This window comes from Leucopleurus acutus (genome assembly GCF_964270905.1).
Source record: "Leucopleurus acutus genome assembly, chromosome: 11".
Lineage (NCBI taxonomy): Eukaryota > Metazoa > Chordata > Mammalia > Artiodactyla > Delphinidae > Leucopleurus > Leucopleurus acutus.
In genome coordinates, this window is record NC_139152.1 from 90,009,917 (window position 1) to 90,025,316 (window position 15,400).

At 49.4% G+C, this 15,400-nt stretch overlaps 1 protein-coding gene across 1 annotated transcript in view; it reads right to left on the bottom strand.

Annotated features, from left to right (window-relative positions):
- Positions 1-1,092: 1,092 nt before the first annotated feature.
- LARGE1 (LARGE xylosyl- and glucuronyltransferase 1) overlaps positions 1,093-15,400 on the bottom strand; it is a gene marked incomplete at its 3' end in the record, with an annotated part of 588,892 nt that continues 574,584 nt past the window's right edge. The window contains exons 13-15 of the mRNA XM_082850531.1: positions 7,887-8,033; positions 3,892-4,087; positions 1,093-1,290 (exon numbers count right to left, since the gene is read on the bottom strand). Of these exons, the coding sequence (XP_082706657.1) occupies positions 1,093-1,290; positions 3,892-4,087; positions 7,887-8,033 (541 nt within the window). The remainder of the gene's footprint in view (positions 1,291-3,891; positions 4,088-7,886; positions 8,034-15,400) is intronic.

Consider the following 15,400-nt stretch of genomic DNA (forward strand, 5'->3'; position numbering starts at 1 on the left):
GGTCATGACCTCGTCCCAGCTGCAGCGGAGTGGACGTGTGAACACAGTGGAGCCCAACACATTCTTCCCTAAGTTCTCCAAACGGGCTTGTGAATCTTCAGGACTGGGCTCGAGTGAATTACGAAAGTTCTTCTAAAGGCCTGAGAGGTTCGTACCTTTTGCGTGCATGGAAACCATCCCTTTAAAGCCCTGTCCCCATTGAATCAGTCACTGCCAATAGAAAACGTGACTGGTTGTAAAACAGCTGGTCTCTGTACTTCCACAGTCCCCATCGTGGCCCCTGGATTCTGGAAAGTAGGGAATTCAAGGTCATGGGGCCTCGGTGACCATCCCGAAGAAGGCAACCCGTGTCAATGTTGGCCGCAGACTCCCGTCCTCCTGGCTGGGCCACTGCTGACAGAGGGATGTCAGCTAAGCAGCTGCTTTTCCTTCAGAGCCTTAAAGGATCGGGCTTTCTAGCTGGGATTCCCAGACCCAAAATAAACAAATAAACAAAATCCCCCAAAACAAAACAAGAGTGACCTTGAGGATAAAGAACCGAGCAATCCCCACCTCTAGGTCCTGCCGAGTACAGTGTCCCCACTGGGTTTTCCCGAACAGTTCTGATCACTGGTGTGCCCTCCTTTTGGATACCCCGTTGAACTGCAGGGTGAAGAAGAAAGTCTTCTCTGATGAAGAGACATTTTTGCTTTTATTTCCTTGGATGGCTAACCCCTACACCCTGCCTTCTCTTTTTTTTTTTTTTTTTAAAAAAAAAGCCATGAGAATATCCTAAAGGCCTGCCTGGTGGCGCGCCTTTGCAGAAGGATACCCCCCTTGCTCCCTCTCACCCTCTGTGTCCCCGTTCTTGGAGAGACCACATAGGTGGGCCGTTTTCCCACGCTCTGGGAGTGACGGGTCATGGGCCAGAGAGGGACTGGCCGGATCCTTGTCCCAGATCTCCGTAGGGAGGGCAGCTTTGTTGGGCCAAAGAGACAAATAAAAACAAACCCAAAAAAGCGGTGCTCAATTTGAGTTTGAAGGCTGGGCCCCACACAGCAAGTGGCTCTCCCCCTTGTAGAACGTCTCTCCCTTGTGATGGGCTTCTTGGTGCTAGCTGTTGTTCTCGGCCGTGAGATATTTGAGGGCGGCAAAGCCGTAGCGGCGGGACATGTCCTGCTGAAACTCCTCCTTCAGGGTTTTGAGACAGATGCGGTATTGCTTGTTGGACCGGAACTTGGTGATGTCGAAGCTAGGGGCGTGAGGCATGTGGATCATGTATGCGTTGGGCAGCACGATGAATTCATACTCCTGGAAGCAGACAAGAGCAGTGTGAGACCTGCAGAGCCCCCAGCGATGTGTGATGAACACCCAAGCGGATGGCCTCCTGACCAAGCGAAGGAATAAGTGGTGAATGACACCAGGAAGCAGGGCAGCACCACCATGTGGACGGGAGCAGTTCAGGGCTGTCTCCACGACCTTGGACACATTACCTGGCTTCTCTGAGCCTTAGTTTTCCCATCTGTAAAGTGAAAGTAATAATACCCACCTTGAGAGACGACCAGTAATGTATGGACGGTGCTGGGCAGAGCTTACGGCCCATAAAACGTTCCTGATTAAGTGTGAGAACACACCCACATGTTTGCTCTAGAATGACACAAGCCACAGGAGACTCTCTTGCTCGATTAAGTGATGTCTGCTCATGTGACTTCTCATAGGGTTTGATGAGATTTAACAGTCTCGTCAGATTAGTACAAAAGAGGGAACAAAAAAGGAATGAGGAAAAAGATGCTCCACTGGACGGAAGCTCATCAAGAACTAAATTCTCAAAAACAAAACAGAAAAACCCCAACAAAAAACAAACAAAGGGCTTCCCTGGTGGCGCAGTGGTTGGAGTCCACCTGCCGATGCAGGGGACACGGGTTTGTGCCCCGGTCTGGGAAGATCCCACGTGCCGCGGAGCTGCTGGGCCCGTGAGCCATGGCCGCTGAGCCTGCGCGTCCGGAGCCTGTGCTCCGCAACGGGAGAGGCCACAACAGTGAGAGGCCTGCGTACCAAAAAAAAAAAAAAAAAAAAAAGAAAACCACACCAAACTTCTCGCCCACGCAGCCTTACTACGAATCATCGTATGGTATTCTCCACTTTGCAGAATATAGATAGGAACTCAGGTAAAAAATAAAATGCCTCTAAATAGCTAAAACAGGTGACATAAATTCGGGATGTGTAACTCAAAGGAGAAGCAGCACAGCTGCACTCAGAATTACAATCTCTGATTTTAGATAGAATGTCTGATAAGTTTTGGTCAGCTAGTTTCCCAGCCCAGAGCAGATCAGAATAAACTCAAAGGGAAACGTCAAGATGGGGAAAGGTAGCTGTTCCACGTGGAGGAATACTGACAGCAGCCAGAAATGACAGTTGATGGTGAGGAAGGAGTGAGAAAAACCATAAAAAGAAAATGCAAGAACTCCCGGAGCTTAGCTGTCTGGGATTTTTCACGTGGGGACAAACAGCCCTACCGATCCCAACAGCTCCTACAGGTGTGGCTGGATTACCTGTCAGGTGTGTACTCATTACCTCCCTAAAGAAAGAGTAAAATTACGTTTGGCAGAGCAAGGAAAATATGCAACAAATTTTCAAGAGTTCTGTCAAAATTGTCTAAAACAAAGCCCAGTTCTCAGTGCTGGAAAAATTAACTTTATTGAACCAGTTCACCGCACCACACTGCCGGATGCACGAATATTACAACATTTCTTTCAAGCAGAAGCTGAGGCAGACTAAGCATTTCTGTTTGTGAGCAGCACTGGACCACCTCCAAGACTGAAAAAACGGACACTAAAGGTCGTGCTCTCCGTTGTTAAATATGGATACCATCCCATAACCTTCTATCTACATCAGTGGTTTGCAACCCTAGAGGTTTATTCAAATCACCTGGGACTGTTCTCAAACACACTGGAACTGTTGGAAAGTTCTCCAGGTGACTCAGGGCAGGCAGCACCGAGTATCCATTGCTTTCTCTGAGTTCAGGATGCTCCTGTTGAGAAATCTTTACACTGTGCTCCAAGAGGCGGTGCCTTGGAGAATAGCATACAGAGAGACCAAAGGGTGGGGTTGAGGGGCCTAAGCCTCCTTCTCCTAACTGAACCGGAATAGCTTTGACACAGGGGCTGCCAAGCTGTGGTGTGTCTGGCCGGCTGCATGTTCTTTAATAAATAAAGTTTTATTGGAACACAGCCACGTCCATTCTTTAGATACTGTCTACAACTGAACGACAATGGCAGAACTGAGTCGTTGAAAAAGAAACTTGCAGGCCCCACAAAGCCTCCCAAATTTACTATCTGGTTCTTTGGAGAAAAGCTTTGCAGACCCCTGGTTTAACCTATTAGAATTCTGCGGAGATTTCTTTTGAAGTAGGCGCTCAGTTAAGTATTAGTTGAATGAATGAAAAGGTTTCATGATTAAATACAGCCTGAACATCATCACTCTTTTAGTTACAGGGTAGAATAAATAGCTGCTTCTCAGCTGCGTGCTTTGTGTCATTTATACCGAACTGCTAGAATGCTTTGTGTCAGTTACATGACTCACAGGCTGAGTGATGAATGGTCATCATTTGCTTGTCTTCGTCACTTGGTTGAATGAGGAGGAGGGGGTGAAGTGGTTTGTCACAGGACACTCACATGTGCCTGAGTCCTGGCTGGGAACCCAACTGTCTGTCACCCAAGGGAGAAGAAAGAGAAAAGTTTTGGGAATCAACAGCCCTGAGAATGAGTACTGTCATGTTCTCACTCTAGATCCCTGAACACGCTGTGTTCCTTCTCTGGTCCCTGCGTATTATCTCCAAGGCCCTTCCAGCTTTAAGATCCAGGCCTCCCCTTTCCCCACAGCACCGGGTCCATAACGTCCCACTCTTCTCACCTGGGCATCCAGTTCCATGATGTGAGCCACCTTGTTCCAGCCAAAGCCCACAAACCTCCGGTCGTACTCAGGGCAGTCCCGTCTCACGACAACATACGGCTCGAAATCGGCCTCCCACTCAACCCGGTAAGGCGTGGTGGCGGTCCGCCACTTGGCAAAGTTTGTGGGTGCGTGGCCTTTAGTCCAGACGTGGTACCTGGGACACATGGAGAAAAGCCACTGAGTGGAGGGAAGGAAGCTCAGCTTTCCAAATGCTGCTGGTTTGGAGGACGAAGAGCTACATGCTGATATAGTCCTTGTTGTGGGTTGCATTTTGTCCCCCACCCCCCGCCAAAAGCTATGTTCAAGTCCTAACCCCTAGTACCGGAGAACGTGACCTATTTGGAAAGAAGGTCTTTGCACATGTATCAAGTTAAGAAGAGGTCGCAGTGGATTATTGCAGGGTCTAATCCAAAGGCTGGTGTCCTTATAAGAGGAAATTTTGGATACGGAGATACACAGGAAGAATGCCATGTGAAGATGAAAGCAAAAACTGAAGTGACAGACCTACAAGCCAAGGAACGCCAAGGATTGCTGGCAACCACCAGAAGCTGGAAAGAGGCACGAAAGAAATCTTCCCTAGAGCCTTTGGAGGAAGCCAGGAACCACCGTCACCTTGAGTTTGGACTTCTGGCTTGCAGAATGGTGAGAATAACTTTCTGTCACTGTAAGCCACCCAGTTTGTAGTACCTTGTTACAGCAACGAATACAGTCCACTATCTACATCCTTTACTAATGAAGAGGCTATCACTGTGAAAGGGTACATGACTTTCTGGAGTGCTCTCTGTCGTTTATGTGGAACTGCACGTTAGTCTGTAATAGGGTCATTCCTACCAGGGACCATTGTGGAAGGCAGAAGACTCTCTTCTGGGTGACCCTGCCCTTGTATAATGTTCTCCCTCTTGAGGCAGAACCTGTGACTATGGTATCACCTCTGTGATTATGCTATATTATAGGGCAAAAGGGATTTAGTACATGTAATTATGGTTACTAATCAGTTGACTTTAGATTAATTACAAGGGAGATTATGGGGGGTGGGCCTGACTTAATCATGTGAACTTTTAAATCTGAGTCTGGAAGAAAGCAAAAAGCCATGCGTGAGATGCCTATGGGGGCCACATGGCAGTCCTACAATGACAAGGAAAGGAATCCTGCCAACGACCAGTGAGCCTGGAGGAGAACCACACGCTCTAGGGACAACTGCAGCCTTGCCCACACTTTGATTTCAGCCAAACGAAACCCGAAGCAGAGAATCCAGCCATTCCATGCTTGGACCTCTGACCCTCAGAGACTGTGAGATAATAAATTTGTATTGTTTTGAGCTTCGAAACTTGTGGTAGTTCGTTATATAGCAATAGAAATGAATACAACCATGCAACAATGATGATAGTAAGCCAGTATTTAGTAAACACTTACTCTATACTGGTTATATTGTACATGCTAGACCTATAGTTTTAAATTCTTATTACGTGCCCAGTGTCAAGTTACAAATAGCAGTGGCGGAGTTGAGATTCAAACCTAGGCAGCCTGGCTCAAGGGCCAGGACCTTTAACCACGATGCTGGGTTACCTCTCTTATATGTCACTGTCACCACACTCTCTGGCCTATATCTAGAGCAAGTAGTCAGTGGCTGTGCACTAAGTTGAACAGATTAATGAATGAATGAGCACTCTAAAAACTTGAGAGGTACCTGAGACAGAAGCCAGTTAGTGGGGCAGGAATGTGCCTCTGGAAGCTCCAAAGAGATGGCAGGAGGCCGAGGCTCTAGTGAAACAGCAGCTGGGGCCCAAGAAAAAGAACATTCTAGAAAGAAAAGCTTCAGAAAATGCCCCAAGAAATCTGTCAGACCAGTAGACAGTGGTCTCCAGGACTTGCTTTCTGAGACCATCCTCAGCCTCCAAACACAGTGACGAGAGAGATTTCCTGGGTACACCTCGTGGGATGTTGCTTAGAGGAGATGCGGGGCACTCTGCTTTGAGCAGAGGTTCTCCAACGTGAGCGTGTATCAGAATGCCCTGGAGGACTATTTTCTAACAGATATCTGGGTTCCACCCCCAGAGTTTCTGATCCAGTAGGTCTGGGGTGAGGCTTCAGACCCGGCATTTCTAACAAGCTCCCAGGGGATGCTGTTGCTAGTGGCCCAGGGACCACACTCAGAACCGCTGCCCTGGAGGATGGATGTGTAGGTGTGTGGGTGATTTCTCATTCCAGGTGCAGTGCGGAGTAGGTTTCAGCTGTTCATCATTTGGAGGGAAGGTGACAAAAGCAATTTCTCGGAGGGAAGGTCTGTAATTTAGCACTTGGCATGGTGGCTTGCAAGCTGTGGGCCAGAGCAGCAATCGCGGACACGGCAGGCCAAACCCCAGCTCTCAGGCCCACGGACTTGGCCTTGAAATGAGTTCTTAAATAATCTGGGGATGGAGAAGGAAGGAAGGAGGTCTTGAAAATTTGCTGGATGGTCAGCCATTAGGCGGTGGCATCTAGAGTCTCTATTTTTGCATGCATCTTCAAACACTGAAAGTGAAAACATTCAGGACTGGATCAGTGGTCTGATGGTACTTCGGTTAAGAGCACAGGCTCTGTAGTTCCCCAGAGCTGGGCTGAATCCGGGCTCTGTCACGTACTGGCTGTGTGGCCTGGCAAGTTATGTAGCCTCTCAGAGCCTCAGTTTCTTTATCTGTAAAATGGGGACAACATATCTGCCTCATGGATTTGTTGTGAGGATTAAAGGAGCTGATCACAGTGCCTGGCACTCAATAAATGGTAGTTATTGTTTTTTTTCCAAAAAGAAAGGAGGGTTGGTTGGTGGGGTATTAACTCTTTGAGGCTACTTTCCAGAATTCTGGAGGGAGGAAGAAGGCTGGAGTTTGAGTCCTGGCTCCCCCAGGATCCCTGCACTCCTCAGTTCCTTTATCTGTATAAAAGGTGAAAAGGGAGCATCTCTGAATTGTTGCATGAATAACCTACCTGATAAAATTATTTCACAAAATAATGTTTGAGAAAACCTTCCAGAAACTTCTAGTGACTTAATAGTGATATGAAAACCTAAGTTATTATGATCTGTCCAATAAAATTCAGATTGCCTAGAAATGTATGTTCTTTAGCTCAAAGGAAGTGTTGGGCATTCCTACACGGTTCAAAAGGGAGGTCTCTCTTTAAAATGGAAGCAGAAGGAGGGTGCAGCTCTCTCTTTCTTCCAACTGCTCTGTCAAGAGACCGCGCACGATTCCTACTCCCCCGCCCAGGGGCGCTACCCTTAATGCTATAGCCTGTCCCCTGCAGACAGAAGCCATCGGCACCTGTGCCATCCTGCAGACTCTCTGGGCCCTTTGGACAGGTGGAAGGGTAGCTCTTCTGCAATGTTCCTGCAGGACTTAGGGTACTAGGAAATCAGGGAAATGAAAGGTTTGTTCGAAACTGTCACTCGGGCAACAGGAAAGTCAGCTGCCACATCTGTTGTGTCCAACCTTGGAGTCACCTTGATGACTTGAGTGGTTGAAGCTACTGCTGCCCATCCCAGGCCCGAGGACCTCAGAGAACAGACCACCCACAAGAAAAAGGGAGACGGCCTCCACGGCACTAAAACGACGAAACACGCTTACCAAATGACTGAATGGACAAATAAACCAAGAGAGGAAACAGAGCTGGGAGACGGGAGCAGAACTTAAACTGAGTAAAGTAGGAAAAGAAATAAGCTAACTGCCCTGCCCAGCGTTCCTGTCCTTGCATGTGGACACACAGGTCGATCACACGTGTACAAAAAGCGCATGGCACGTGGGAAGAGAAAACAACACTCCAAGCACACAGTGTGGGGCCAGCGGTGCTTTTTTTTGGCCTTAAAATGGTCTAATGCCATGACAGCTGTCTGGGCCAGCAGCTCTGGCGCCTGGGTTCCCAGGAGCGAGAAGGCCTTCAGGCTCCCCCTCCCCCAGGAGGCGGCAGTGAGGGCCACTCACCTGAACGTGAAGAGGGTCCCCATGTCCAGCATCGACAGCAACTCTGCCTTCGACTTGGGGAAGGAGAGCCGGTAGCGCAGCGTCTCGAACGCAGGGACTATTGTCACCTTCTTGGTGTTGGCAAGGTCGAGCTGGATGACAGACTTCCTGGAGAGCGGGCAGGAAGAGAGACAGGGTCCCTGTGATGCCAGGCAGAGGCCTTCCCCACGGGACGGAGTGGAGGTGGTTGGCACAGGGAGGGGTCAGCCTCTCGGGTTAAAGAGGGGGGATCCGAGGCCTGGGGAGGCCAGGTAGCTGGTCCAACGCCACTCGGGAGCCCTGCTGTCTCTGGACCAGAGAGCGGAGTCTTCCTGGAGAGTGAACAGAGAGGCTGGGGGCCCTCCCTCACTTTCATAGTGTGTGCCCCTGTCAGAGACGAGTGCAAAAGCCAAGCGTCTGGGACGCACAGGGTTTGGAGATCTGCCCACCTGCTGGGTCCGCTGGGTTGGCCACACGCTCCCAGCGCACCACTGGCCACGGGAGAGCTGGACGTAAAGCTAATGAGGTGATCACCGACTTGGGCATTTGTGGGTCCCGTCTCTGTGACTCTTCCATCCTTTCCCTCCTTCAGACCCTGAGCCTTCAAAATGGCCAGACACACCCCACGCAGCCAGCAGCCAATGCGCCAGAGCTCTGCTATCCCTCATCCTCTCATTCACTCCTGGCCTTTGAGCCTGGCCTTCTGCTCCTCAGACCCACGTCCTGCCTTATGGATTTATCCGCCATGGCCCAGCTCTGTGGCCAACCTTTGAAAGAGAGAAAGGCCCAGAAAGGTCACAGTGCACGAGGCCTGTAATGGACACAGACAGGATTTGAATCCTGGCTCTGCCGCTTTAGGAGTCTTGCCACGTCGTACAAGGGATTTAGCTTCTCACGACCTCAGGTTCCTCCCTAAGATGGGGCAATAACAACTCGCCCCTGACGTGCTGTGGAGACCGGACAAGGTAACAGAAATACTAGTACTGTTTGGTACACCTGGCACGTGGCAGGCTGGAAGCGACAAATGGTCCCTGTTACACTGCGGTGCTGTCCTACTCCCTGGCTTCACCTTCCAGCATCTCTTTGGCCGTGGCTTTGATACTTCATGCGGGCTTCCTGCTCAGACCGCTGACCCTCAGGTCTCAGGCCAGCCTGGGCCGTCTGCCCGTTATCTCTGAGACAGAGGAAGCAGTCTTCCTTGGGGTAATGCGAGGCGTTGAAGGCATTTTGCAAAAATACCGGAAGCAGCAGCCCTCCAGAGCAATGCAACTGCTTGAAGTAAGAAGTCACTTTCACTCAACAGGACGCTGAGCCTGTGCCTACGCAGGGACTGGGGCTGGTCTGCAAAGAGCCGTCACCCTACGAGGAAGGAACACGTTAGCCCTGGCCGGCGTGGGACAAGAACAGAGCGGCCGTCCAGGAAGACCGGCAGCAGGGTTTGGAAGCAACAAATGAGGGGGAACCCGGACCAGGTCGGGAGAAGGACAGGTCTCGGAAACCATTCTTGGTTAAGGGGTCTTACCAGCTCCCAGTGCAAAGGTGGTGGTTGAGATGGACTGGAAATTGACGTGGGAATCCTCCAAATATCAGTGCAGTTCACTCTTTATAGTTATGCTTAAGTTAACTATATACCAAATGATATATGGGCCTCACGTCGCTACTTCAGGGGAGATGTATAAACGATGACACCAAGATAGAATCTGGGTGAGCTATCTGTAGCTGGTTGGAGGACCAGAGGTCTGAGTCACCCCGTTCTGGCGTGCATTTCTCTGTCTTCTCTAAGCAATGACTTCATACAAACACCTGAAGCTTCCTCACTGATGGCCAAGCATTCTCTTTCATATCAACCCTACATTGGACATGGGCAGAGCTGGAGCTCATTACCTTTCCCTCAGGAGAGGTATGTACCTTATTTACAGATATGGGTGTTAGGGACGGGACATATGGGTCTAAAGAATACCCTTGGATCAAGATGGCGAAGCCCCTGGAGGGAGGAGGGAAGATGTCCCAGCACTGATGGGTGGTTGCCATTCGTTCAACAATCACCGAGCACCTACGACGTGCCAGGCACTGTGCTTGGCACTTGGAAATACAGAACAAAACATCCAAAGTCTCTTCCCACCTGGTGCTTACGTTTTCATCTGAAATGTCTCAGGATGCTTAAGGCCCCAGGGCAAGTGTCTCTGAATTGGGGCTCTAGATTACATTTGCAGCTAATTAGTTGAAGATACGACTGCTATGGAAATGGAGTGGGAGGCTAGGAGGGCTGAACTATGGAGGGAATGGTGAAGTGTACACACATACACAATAGACATAGAGATCTATGAACATGGACATCTCTATCTATATAAACCCCACATTACTGTTACAGTCAAGGTTATTATAGAAGCCACTTCTTGGAATAGAAAATAATTCCCTCTCTCATGGTCCCCGTACATAGTCGGCAGCTCTGAGCTATGCTGACACATGTGAAGACCTGGCCAGGGCCGGGTGTTCAGGGGTAGACACTTGGGCTGAGCAGATTAGTTTCTCACTCTTGGAAATCTGAACAGATGCAGAGATTGGAGATCACAGAGCCGACTTGCACTAATATCAGGCAACACTCAGAGGTTTCTGAACTTCTACTGCAGAGTGGCCCGGAGCTGCCCAGGGTTAATTATGGTCTCAAGTATTGGTTTTCCAAATCCTACTTTGATTCTGTAAGATAAACCATTCAACATTTTCCCCCCTGTGATTTCTTTTCAGTTTAATTAAGTGCCTAGCACTGGTTTCTGTTGCTTGCAACAGAACCACCAATATATTGCAAGGCCCAGAGTAAGCAGACCTGGTCAGCAGCATGCCCTACAAAATCGAGTCCCAGAAAACCTTATTTCCCTCTGCACAGAGAGCATCAGACCCTCAAGTGTTTCCTGCAAATTCCCTTTCATCTCGCTAAAACACAAAATGCCACGGAGATGGATTTGTCGCTAGGTAAGTCCGTTTCAGCCTCAGTTCAAGGAGGCTTTGATACTGATGTCCTGAATGGGTCTCATTATGAAGTTGTTTCAGCAACAAAGTGTGAACAGGGCACCGACTCTGAGCACATCTGTTCCTTGAGACGGTAACGGCAGCCTGGGCTCTCCTGGGCTGTGTCCTGCTGGCATATACTACCCTGGCTGGGCCTGCGGACCACCTGGAGTTGCATGGTCTGTGGCCATGCTCTACCTGGGAAGCGAGTCTAGCAGGGGATGGAGTGTTCCCAGTGCAGAATCTTCCAGGAGCAGGGGAGGGCAGGATGGCGAGGTGGGAAGGCTGGCCTGGGAGCCAGCTCTGACCCGCTGAGTGGTTCTGGGTCCCATCGTCCATCTCTCTGGGACTGGTTCATCTAGAGTATTCAAACTGAAGATTTTGGAAGGCAGTCCGGTACGGTAGTAACCAGGCAAACGTGGTTTCTAGCTGACTCCACCACTCCTCTTGGGCAAGTCACTTGAACCCTTCTGAGTCTCCGAGTTCATGCATGGGTTAAATATTTTGATGAGCAGAAGCACACGGTGCGTGCAGAAGTGCTGGCGCAGTGCCTGTCACACACTAGGTGCTGACTACATGAGGGCTGCTGTTCTGGACGCTTACTTGCATGTGTCAATTAGGCTGGGCTGTGGTGCCCAGCTGGTTGGTTAAACAGTCGGTCCCGGCCAGGGCTTCACACGGGGAAGCATAGCTCAGAGCTGCCCCTATGTACAGGGACCATGAGAGGGGGAATTATCTTCTATTCCAAGAAGAGGCTTCTATAATACCCCCATTTTGCCTTAGACGCAGGTCTAGATGTTGCTGTGAAGGTATCTTGTGGATGTGACTAACATTTAGAATCAGCTGACTTTAAGGCCCTTACCCTTGATAATGTGGGTGGGCCTCCTCCAATCAGTTGAAGGCCTTAAGAGCAAAAACTGAGCTTAACTGGGAAAGAAGGACTTCTGCCCCAAAACTGTCACATAGAAATCCTGCCTGAGTTTCCAGCCTACTGACATGCTCTATGGATTTCGAACTCGCCAGTCATCACAGTTCCTTAAAATCACTATCCAGCCATATCTAACCATCCTATGGTTCTGTTTCTCTGAAGAATCCTGATTGATCCACTTGCCCTTGGCCAGGACCCCTTCAAAAAGATTCACAAACCTACTAGAACATTTTTGGACTGAAAACTTGTAAAAGACACCCTAGGTAGCTACAGAAGTAAAAAGACACCCTAGGTAGCTACAGAAGTAAAAAGACACCCTAGGTAGCTACAGAAGTAAAAAGACACCCTAGGTAGCTACAGAAGTAAATGAGAAACCTGCTGGTATAACAGAGCATGGCAAACACAGGGACTCAGAGGCAGCTGGCACCGGGTTCAGGTCCTGCCTGCCACCCTCCTGTGACCTTGGCGACACTGTAGTCACAGGTTCCCCATCTGTAAAATGGAGGTAACACTCCTCTCTTACCAATCAGCACTGCTGTGAGGATGAAATAATCATTTAGAGGCAGGCATGCACCTGACGTGGAATAACTGAATAACAAATGAGCTTGCGTCCCCCTTCCCAGCTCAGCTTCCCGCTGGGCCTGGCTCAAGAGAAAGTACGAGGGCAGAGGGTTCAGAAAAGGCCACAAACTGCCCACAACCAGGACAGATTTCTGGCTTGCCAGCCTGCCTGTCTATGGAAACAGAGTTTATTTGATTTCGGTCTCCAGCCAGCTCCCCGAGTCCTTCCTCATGTCAAAAACAATTCAGGTGTTTCTGACACAGTAAATTCATCCCTTCCAGTCTGGCGGAGCCGACCCGGTAGCAAGCTGTGAGCTGGGTGGTGTCTGTCTTCCAAGTCCCCCATCTCCTCTCCCGTGCATCTTTTCCCCTCAGCCTCTCGTGCTAGTTTACTCAAGTATGCAGATAGTTCATGGCCTTTTTTGCTCCCATTTGGTAAAACTGGTGACCGAGTTTGCGGGGGGTGGGGTGGGGTGGGGGATGTTGAGTAGCAAGGCTTCCTGCGCCAGTTGAGGGGATGGAGGTGGGCAGAGACTGCAGGCTTTCATGGGGCTCAGCGCTAAGTTGAAGAAACAGCACGAAAGAGTACACTGTTAGGTAGATGGGCTTCCTGGTGCTTAAAATGACCAAACCTGAAGACTGACCCTGGCAGTTGACCGCGTATGCAAAAACATGCATGCACGTGCGCGCGCACACACACACACACACACACACACACACACACACACACACACACACACACACACACACACACACACACACACACACACACACACACACACACACCCTCCCCCTCTTCCTCTCTTTAACTCCATCCTTTGCCCTAGAGGCAGGTCTCTGTCACCAGGAAAACAGCCCAGGTTCCTGGCATGAAGAGATTACGGGAAAGTGTCTCAGAGAAATAAGAAACAGGGATACGCTGTGTGGTTCTAATGACATCACCTCATCAGTGGTGAAGATGAGGGCTCTGAGGCTGGGAGGCTTAGGTTTGCAACCCGGCTGATTACTTAACCTCTTTGTTCCCTAGCTTCTGTCTGTAAAGATGGGGATGGTGATCACAGCATTAATCTCAGAGGGTGTTTGTGAGGACTGAATGAGCTCCTATATGTAAAATGCTTAATCCGTGCCTGGTAGGTGACAAGCACTGATGTGCGCTGGCCATCGGCATGAGTGTCCGTCCCTCTTATGCCAGCCTGACCGTGCTCATAAAGCCTGGCGCCCACCCTGGATTCTCCCACTTCGCTCTTTCATTGGTCCCTCGCTTGTTCCACTCTGTGCCAGGCACTGTTGAAGCACTTGGGATACACTGGTAAACAGAACAGGCAGAAATCCCTGCCCTCGGGGAGCTGACATTTTACAGGTGGGGGACAGACGAGAAGAACAAAGAGTGAGTCACATAGTGTGTTGGAAAGTGAGACCTGCTGAGAGAGAACGGAGCCAGGTGAAGGGTGTTAGGGACGCCGGAGGTGGAGAATGGGCTGTACTTTTAGATAGGCAGGTGTCATGGAGAAGGGGATATCTAAAACAGATACCTGGAGTAAGCGAGGGAGCATGCCATGTGGTGACCTGGGTTAAGAGCTTTCTGGGTTAGGTGCAAAGGTCCTAATGACAAGAGCACAGTAAGGAACAGAGAGAGGAAGGGGACCAGAAAGGCCATGGGGGAGGGGGAGGGTGCTGCAGCTCATACAGGGCCTTACAGATCACTGAAGGGTGTGGTGGGCAAATGCCTCCCCCACCTCTCCCCCAGTGAAAATCACCTCCTAATACCAGGAACCTGCAGCTATGTTACCTCACACAGCAAAAGGGACTCCGCAGATGTGACTAAGGATGCTGAGATAGGAAGGTTATCCTGGATGATTCAGGTGGATTCAGTGTAACAGAGAGGATCCTTCTAAGAGGGAGTTAGGAAGCAGAGGCTGGAGTGATGTGGCCACAAGCCAAAGAATGTGGGTGGCCTCCCAGCAGCAAGAAAAGATTCTCCCCTAGAGCCTCCAGAGAGCAGCCCTGTTGACACCTTGATTTTAGCCTCCACAGACCCTTTTCAGCATCCTTACGGCAGCAACAGGAAACTAATACAAAGGTCTTGAGATCTTACTCAGTGAGATGGGGAGCCGCCAGGGCACTCTAAGCTGAGTGAGAGGATCTGCTTTCTGTATTGAAAGAATCACTCTGCTGCTGTGTTGAGAGCTGACTGTAGTGTCGCCTGGGTAGAAGCTGGGAGGTCAATTACGAGGCCCTTGATGCAATACGGGTGCTACCTTATGGGATGGCCAGATATTCTGATGTTTCAAGAGGAGCCTACTAAAACGATTTTCAGTACATGTGGGGAATGGGTCTCTCTCAGGGGCTGCCAGTTTGAAGAGAGGCTGAAGAGTGAGAAGAAGAGCACGGTCTTCCACATCGGACGATGCTGATTCTATCTCAATAACGCTTCACTAATCGTGTAATCAGGGGCAATTTTCTTAACTCTGGGCTTTTGTTTCCTTATCTTGATGATAATAAATACTTCACAGGCTTGGTTATGAAGAGAACTAAGATAATATATTCATTAATTAGTGAATGTTTATGAAGCCAGACCAGAAATATTGAGTCCAGAGCTGGGTGAACAGATAAAACCTCTGTCCTGACAGAGTCCAAAGTGCAGAGAGGCAGAAGTGTAGGCTCTCTGGTGTGGAACTTCCCATCACTGAGCTGTATGTCCTTTTCATTTTTTCATGGAGACAAAAAGTATACTAAAGATTATTAGGCACTGAGCAGAGAGGGAATGGGGAGTTATTGTTTAACGGTTACAGAGTTTCGGTTTTGAAGGCACAAAGAATTCTGGAGATAGATGATGGTGATGGCTGCAAAGCAATGAGAATATTCTTTTAATGCCACTAAACTATACACTTAAAAATGTGTAGATGGGTTAAGATGATACATTCTTAAAAAATTTTAATTTTATTGGAGTACAGTTTTATAATGTGTTATTTTCAGGGGTACAGCAAAGTGAGTCAGTCAT